General features: G+C 42.1%; 1 protein-coding gene across 1 annotated transcript; it reads left to right on the forward strand.

Annotated features, from left to right (window-relative positions):
* Positions 1–6,810: 6,810 nt before the first annotated feature.
* LOC115081056 (olfactory receptor 5V1-like) lies at positions 6,811–7,731 on the forward strand. The gene has a single exon (XM_029585570.1). The coding sequence runs from the start codon at positions 6,811–6,813 to the stop codon at positions 7,729–7,731; it is 921 nt and encodes a 306-aa protein (XP_029441430.1).
* The last annotated feature ends 314 nt before the right edge of the window (positions 7,732–8,045 follow it).

Raw genomic sequence — 8,045 nt, forward strand, 5'->3', positions numbered from 1 at the left:
GAGAAAGAAGTTCACACTACTGGTTTCCCAGTCACTGAGTGTTTCAGTCAGACAGACACACTGTCAGTGCCACTGCAAATCTCACAAAAAAATCAAAATTTCTCTCTCTGCACACTAATCTCTCCCTACTCTGCAGTGACATGAAAAAAAAAATCAAATTCCACTTCTCAGCACACAGAGATCGCAAACCTTTCCTTCTGCTTGTTCAATAATTCATGTCAGTGTTATTGTGTATAACTAAACACATCAGAAAACAGACAGAAAATTTTTTTACACACACACACTAACAGTGTGTGATAAGAGAAAACAGCCAGAACTAAAGCCTATTTCACTTCTCTTAGTTTCCTTTGCTCCCAATTTTTCATTTTTTTCTTCAGCTCAGAACACAGAGAATTTCTGAAACACACCCTCACTCTGTGCTTTCCAGCATAGAAGTAAAATGAAATGGTGTCTGATTGGGAACATTTCTTTAAGTTTTAAGTTGAAAGAAAAATGAGGGAATCACTTTCAATCCATGCAGATCCCAGCTAGGATTGATAGGTCAAAATGTGCTTGATCTTGATTAGTTCTCCCTTCCTGGCTTCTTCCCTGCCCCTTCCCTTCCAAGCTCCAGTTATTCTAGTGTCACTGTGACATCGCTGGTTACTAGCTTACTATGAGGAACTAACAGTTTTGGTTGCCCCATATACTTTTATTGGATCCAAAACCAAATGCAAATGAAAATGTTTGTGATTTTTGGGGGTGCTTTCTATTTATTTAAATGTTCCATGAACCAAGATGAAGATGCCTAAATCAGCTCAGATTCTTTATTTGTTTTAAATGAATGCATATCTCTAACCTTCCCTCCCTCCTCTCATTCCCTCTATTATCCTCTACATGTGAGTTGTTGTTGATAGGGATGTGAATCGTTTTTTGACGATTTAAAATATCGTCCGATATATTTTAAATCGTCAAAAAATCGTTAGGGCCACGATACAATACCAATTCCCCCGATTTATCGTTAAAAAATCGTAAATCGGGGGAAGGGGGAAGGGGGAGGGCAGGAAAACCGGCACACTAAAACCCCCTAAAACCCACCCCGACCCTTTAAATTAAATCCCCCACCCTCCCGAACCCCCCCAATGCTTTAAATTACCTGGGGATCCGGCGGTGGTCCAGAACGGCGGCGGTCCGGAACGGCCCCCTCAATAGAATCGTGTTGTCTTCAGCTGGCGCCATTTTTCAAAATGGCCGCCGCAAAATGGCGGCGGCCATAGACAAAAACGATTTGACGGAGGAGGTCGTTCCGGACCCCCGCTGGACTTTTGGCAAGTCTTGTGGGGGTCAGGAGGCCCCCCCAAGCTGGCCAAAAGTTTCCTGGGAGTCCAGCGGGGTTCCGGGAGCGATTTCTTGCCACGAATCGTTTTCGTACGGAAAATGGCGCCGGCAGGAGATCGAGTGCAGGAGGTCGTTCAGCGGCGGTCCGGAACCCCCGCTGAACGACCTCCTGCAGTCGATCTCCTGCCGGTGCCATTTTCCGTACGAAAACGATTCGCGGCAAGAAATCGCTCCCGGAACCCCGCTGGACTCCCAGGAAACTTTTGGCCAGCTTGGGGGGGCCTCCTGACCCCCACAAGACTTGCCAAAAGTCCAGCGGGGGTCCGGAACGACCTCCTCCGTCGAATCGTTTTTGTCTATGGCCGCTGCCATTCTGCGGCGGCCATTTTGAAAAATGGCGCTGGCTGAAGACAACACGATTCTATTGAGGGGACCGTTCCGGACCGCCGCCGTTCTGGACCACCGCCGGATCCCCAGGTAATTTAAAGCATTTGGGGGGGGGTTCGGGAGGGTGGGGGATTTAATTTAAAGGGTCGGGGTGGGTTTTAGGGGGGTTTAGTGTGCCGGCTCACGATTTTAATGATTTTTCACGATAGTTTACACACCCAAACGGCAACAATACGATTCCCTCCCCCTCCCAGCCGAAATCGATCGTTAAGACGATCAAGGACACGATTCACATCTCTAGTTGTTGATGAAATCTAGCACAGTGGACATCTTACATGTAGCTATGCCTCATTCCTTTAAGACTGGGTGTACCAAGTCTGCTGCAAACTCAGACCTGACAGAACCTGTCAAAGAGAACTGGTGGTTCTGAACCCAGATCCTCCATTCCACAGCCTGTTGCTATTTCAGAACTGGGCACAAGCCCTTACTGGTGATCTCGTTGCCCTCTTGCTTGCCTATTTGTCTGCCTGCTACTTAAGGGAGAAAATTTCAAAAAGCTATTTTCCTGGGTAAACAGGCTCTGAATTTTACCATCTTGTTCAAGTATGGGGATCAACCAGGCACATCATTTTACCCCCCTGGAAAAACAGGTGGGCTCGGAGGCAGAGTGAGGTTAGGCAAGCAATAAAAGTTGCATTTTCAAAACTACACATATTGTTTTTCAGGGAAACAAAAGTATTCACATAAAAGCAAATGTAAATCTCTGCAGGTATTTTTTCCTTAGGAAATATTCAAAATGAAAGCATGAGCTTTCTTTCCTTTTGAGAATAGATCCAAACTCCATGGGGAAAAGTACTCATGGACTCTGAAAACTACATACATAACTTTGAAATTTCCCCAGAAATGTCCCTGGCTGCTAAAGAAAGATGCAGTAGCTGGAAGAATTAAGGAGCAGGGGATGTCCGGTTCATGTCACAGTAATCAAAAGCCAATTAAATCACACCAAGAACTGTGGCCAGTTATTTTGCACTTTAGTAGTGGTTTAGCAGAGAACACAAATGTTAAAACTTGGGAACTGCATTCTCCACTATGCAAATGTTTGCTGCATTACACAGAGTGAAATAAGGTTGACTTTGGGTTGCTACATTTGGGTTAATGAAAGCATGCTGGCTTACGAAACGTTGGCTGCGTTGATGCAAAGACAGTTTACACAACCTCAGTTGCTGTTGCATATCACAAACATGAGAATAGCGTGACTTCCAGCAAAAAACCCAGTTTTCTACAGGCTTTTTTTCAGCTGTGCCTCAAGTTATGCACAGCCGAGCAGCTGGTTGGGCTGAAAGAAAGTCAGAGATGGTGTTGTCAGGTGGCTTCCTAATCGCTTATGACTTCCTTTAGAACTTTAAGTGCATTGATGCAATGGAGGTGGTGGTGATGTGCGTGTGAATGGGTGTGGGATGAGGGGAGAGAGATGGAGACCGGCACTGACTTAGCATGTCCCTGTTGATACAGAGCTATTTGGTCTACCTACCCAAAGTCCACTGAGTCCAGTCCAGCACTCATTCTAATTATCATATACCAAAGTCTGCATGATAATCCAAAGGAGTGGGGGAATCAGTGTGCTTATGTGAACTGTTCAGTTGTGTAATGAAGCTCCCATCTCACACAGTTACAGTTGAAATTCAGTGGGGGATCCAAATTCTCGGAGGTTTCTATCACATCATTAAGTACCATTCTCAACCATTGGGTTCCACAGATATGAGAAAGACGATATCTTTCACTAAGCTATGTAGCCGTAGATTGCATTTCTATGGTCTCCAAAGAACACAAGTATAGAAATCTATTTTATTACTTTAGTTATCCTATCAATACTGGTGTGAATGATTTATTTTCCAAGGAATCGAGGAAGCATCAGAGCTTCCAATATGCAAGTGTTCAAGGTTAGTCACTAATGTTTTCCATTGTCTGCATTATTCTGTAATATTCCTATGTGACGTGATATCCTTGTTTTGCTTAGTTTTTTTTAACAAATCTAGGAGACCTAATTTGCATTAAATTATATTTGCCAAATTCTTAATCAGTCTAAGTTTTCTTAGATCAGGCCTCATTTCTTCACAGTATCTGGAGAGTCCATCTCATTATATATCTTAGTATTATCTGCAAGCAAATTATCCCTAATATCCCTCTGTAATATAAACCTAGAACTAATCCCTGCTGATACCCCTCCATCTTAGACAGAAGGTAGAGGTTAATTTCATGGCAATCATTCAACTAGTTGCTAGCTCAGTTTACCAATTTAGTACCCATCACCAGGCTGCTCAATTTATTCATGACCCTCCAGTGTTAATACATTTACTAAAAGCTATCCATATGTATACCATATCCATCACTTTCCAATCCCCCATTCACCTCTTTTGTCACTCAGACAAAGAAACTATTTAGATTTTGTTGACATGATCTCCTTTTGGTAAAACCGTGCTGTCTTGGATCCTGTAATCTGCTCAATTCCAGATACTTCACTATCCTTTCCCATAGGAATAACAGCATTGGTTTACCTAGCACTGAGGTCAAACTGATTGGCTTGCAATGGCTAGCCTCCTTCCTTCTTTCCACCTTTCTGAAGAGGTACAATGCCTGCTTCTATAGCATGATTGAACGGTAAACCCAGTGCAGCAACCAGAACCTTCGGAAGCTCCTTTAATATCCTTGGAATGATCCCATCTGGCTCATTTTGTTCATTTTCAGGTTTCTTGGCTCTCTTCTGTAAATGCTTTGTTATTTATGCCTTTTATTACATGGACCTCTGCCACCTGTCTGTGGTTCTCCTCCAACCCTATATTGAAGAAATATTGACTAAAAGTGTCAACTTTATACCCTTTCTCAATAGCTTTCACCCTAATGCTCCAAAATCCCTCACCCCACCTGCTCTTCCCTATTGCTTTCTGTATTTCTTCCAGTGATAGAGAAGTCCCTACTGCAGCAAAAAATGAAACACTTGATCTCCTCTTCCCTCTCTATTTAACAGTCGTTTTTTTAAGTACAAGCTCCTAGAAACTGGTATACCTCTTTTATTGGATGGATTAATACAATTCAACAGGCAAAAGTAATCAGTAGCATGTATTAACTGTTTCTAATATCCATTTCTGCAGTAGGAATATTCCAAGCAACATCTGACAGACTAAGATCTCCCAGCTGTAATACCTCCCCTTCATTACAATCTTATGAATGTCTTCCAGTAAATCTGCATCCAACTCTTCTGCCTGTGCTGGAGGTCTCTATATCACACCAGTGTAGCTGGAAGTTTATTTCCTATTTCTAAGATAAATTGTAATACCTCCTCCCCTTTCCATATCACCCCACATTTCCGTTGCCTTAATGTTACCCTTCAATATATAAAGTCTAACCCTAACCTTCCTAGTGTGTTTAAAATCATGGGGCTCATTTTTCAATATTATTTTTTTATTGTATTTAGATTTAGATCAGGCCTTTTTCATTGGTAGCTCAAGGTGAGTTACATTCAGGTACAGTAGGTATTTAATTCTGTTTAATTATATCATGTGTCTGCGAAGGTAACGATATCTAAACTCTTCCTCCACTAGGGTTGCAAGTTGGGGATTTTATTACCCAGACTGTAAGCATTTGTGCAAAGGTTTCCAGATATTGCTCCTTTCCGTGTCATCTTGCTGACTAGCCCCATACCAACACGCTTTGTCTTCTAGTTTAGAGCATATGAATATGTGGATTTCCCACTTTTCCCCATGTAACTCATTTGAGTGTTGTGGGGAGACAGTCCAGTACAAAACAGCTTCCATCTGCCATACAAAGAAGGACCTAAGCTATATTAAGTTTGAGACTTCATAGCACTACCAAAAAATGTAAAACCTGAAATGTAATTGGAGGACCCTCTTAATCTGAAACTCTAAACTGTAGCTTCTGTAGCTTGTGTCAAAATCCAGCACTGGCCACCCACATTCATCTAATTTCAGCGCTTGTCTATTTAGTGATTTATTTAGTTAAACATTTCTATGTCACATTATCTAAAATTCTAAGTGGCTTACAGTAATGACGCTCACAAAAATGTACAAATAAAATCACATACTTCAAAAACGACCAAGCTTCATCAACCCTGAAACTAAAGTTTTTACACATATCCTCTTATCAACATCTTGCCAGGATTCAAGACTGTTAAAACTCACTCTGAGAAAAAAATATTCCAAATAGATGTGTTTTTAGAGCCTTTTATAAAGTTTTAAGGCAGGGTTTTCTTCAGAGAGAACCCTGCAAAAAGTCCGACTTAGCAAAAGGTCCGACACAGCAAAACATCGTTTTTCTCATGATTATGCTAAGCCTCACGGAATGCACAGATGGTGCATCAAGCAAACATTTCATACAGGACCTGAACTGTTCATCTTAGATAGATACTAGCTGTCAATTCATATGTAATAAAAGAAGAGGGCAGAAAAAGAAGAACCACGCCATCTAGTTTGTCCAGTTATTTCTGTTCACAGTGCAAGGATATATCCTTTCCAGTGGCCAACTATAGAGCATGCCTGCTTCTAAGATCTCTCCTTCTTATCAAAGACAGTTTGTTTTTGCTATCTTCCTCATATTCTACCATCTTGGGGAGATGAAGAGGAAAAATCCCCCTTTTAGCTCATATCTAACACTCCTCCCTTCCCATGCCTAGCCACAAAATATTGTAATAATCTAAATAGCTACCCAGGCTAATGTGGCTGCTGCCTGTACATCTGTCCGCTGAGGTCTCCTGCATGGTCTACCAGACAAAGCCAGCTATGGGATCAAGACATGGCTCTCTGTTCTTGAAAACTTCTGCAGGGGCAGCTGCATGAACCTGTAGCAGCAAAAAATGATAAAGATGATAATTTCTGAAGCCATTTCTGTGCATAATGCTGACTGTATGCATGAGAAAAGATATGTATGTATTTTCCTGGAAAAACTGGTATATTTACCCATTAGTGTAGTAGACCATCAGCAAGTCCATTATCAAAATGTTCCATAATTTCATTAATATATGAGCAAAAAATCCTTTGCATCTGAATTCATTTCTCATTGTCCCATTTCTTACAGGTGGCCTAGGCTGAGAAAATGGAACAAGACAACCAGACCAATGCTGGAAAAGATTTCATTCTGCTTGGATTTCCTGAAGGACAGATCATCATTTCCTTCTTCTTTCTACTCATTTATCTCCTGATTCTGCTGGGAAACCTCACCATATTTTCCATCGTAAGGACCGATGCTCACCTCCACACGCCCATGTATTTCTTCCTTAGCAACTTATCCCTCGTAGACATTTGCTACTCTTCCACGTCGGTCCCCAGCATGCTGGGTAACAGTCTGTCAGGGAAAACCACCATTTCGTTTTACAGATGTCTTGCACAGCTGTATTTCTTTGTGTCCTTGGGTGGAGTGGAGTGTCTCCTCTTGGCAGTCATGGCCTATGATCGTTATGCCGCCATATGCAACCCACTGCGGTACTCAGTCATTATGAACCAGAGGTTTTGTTGGCAGCTGGCTGCCGGAACATGGGTCAGCGGGTTCCTGAACTCAGTGTTGCACACCCTCATGACCTCCAACCTGCCTTTTTGTGGTGTCCGTAAAGTCAACCACTTCTTCTGTGATGTGCCTCCACTCTTGAAGGTGGCTTGCACTGACACCTACATTAGTAAATTGTTATTGTATGTCATCAGTGTTTTTTTGGGGTTTTGTCCCTTCTTATTTATTGTCATCTCCTACGTTCACATCATCTCCACCATCCTGAAAATCCGCTCCGCTGAGGGGAGGTGGAAAGCCTTTTCCACGTGCTCTTCACACCTCATAGTCGTTACCTTGTTCTATGGGACTGCCAATTTCAACTATATAGGACCTACATCAGGTTACCCATTGGAGATTGAGAGTATTGCATCTGTGCTCTATTGCACTCTAACGCCCCTGCTGAACCCTATCATCTACTGCCTGAGAAGTACAGAAGTGAAGAGGGCTCTGAGAAAAGCAATCAGAAACAAATAGTTTTGCATAGGAAGTGAAATGGTTTTGGTCTTACTTGTAGAGGGTAAGGAGGTGCACTTAAAATATTTTTTTCTTTTCATTTTATTATTTTTTTGTTTGTCGTTTTACATGGTTTAATTTATCCAAAATAAAATAAACAAGAAAATGAAATAATAAAAAAAAAACACGAGAAACCCACAATGAAATGTAACCCACTCCTCCTCCTGCACACCACATGCAGTTAAGGAAAGCTCCAGTGGCTAATCCCATAGCTCCGGCAGAATCTGCCCTACAGCATAATGGTGCGAGCCTTAGGTCGACCGATGTTCAATTTG

The sequence above is a fragment of the Rhinatrema bivittatum genome, chromosome 19, assembly GCF_901001135.1.
Source record: "Rhinatrema bivittatum chromosome 19, aRhiBiv1.1, whole genome shotgun sequence".
In the NCBI taxonomy this organism is placed as follows: domain Eukaryota; kingdom Metazoa; phylum Chordata; class Amphibia; order Gymnophiona; family Rhinatrematidae; genus Rhinatrema; species Rhinatrema bivittatum.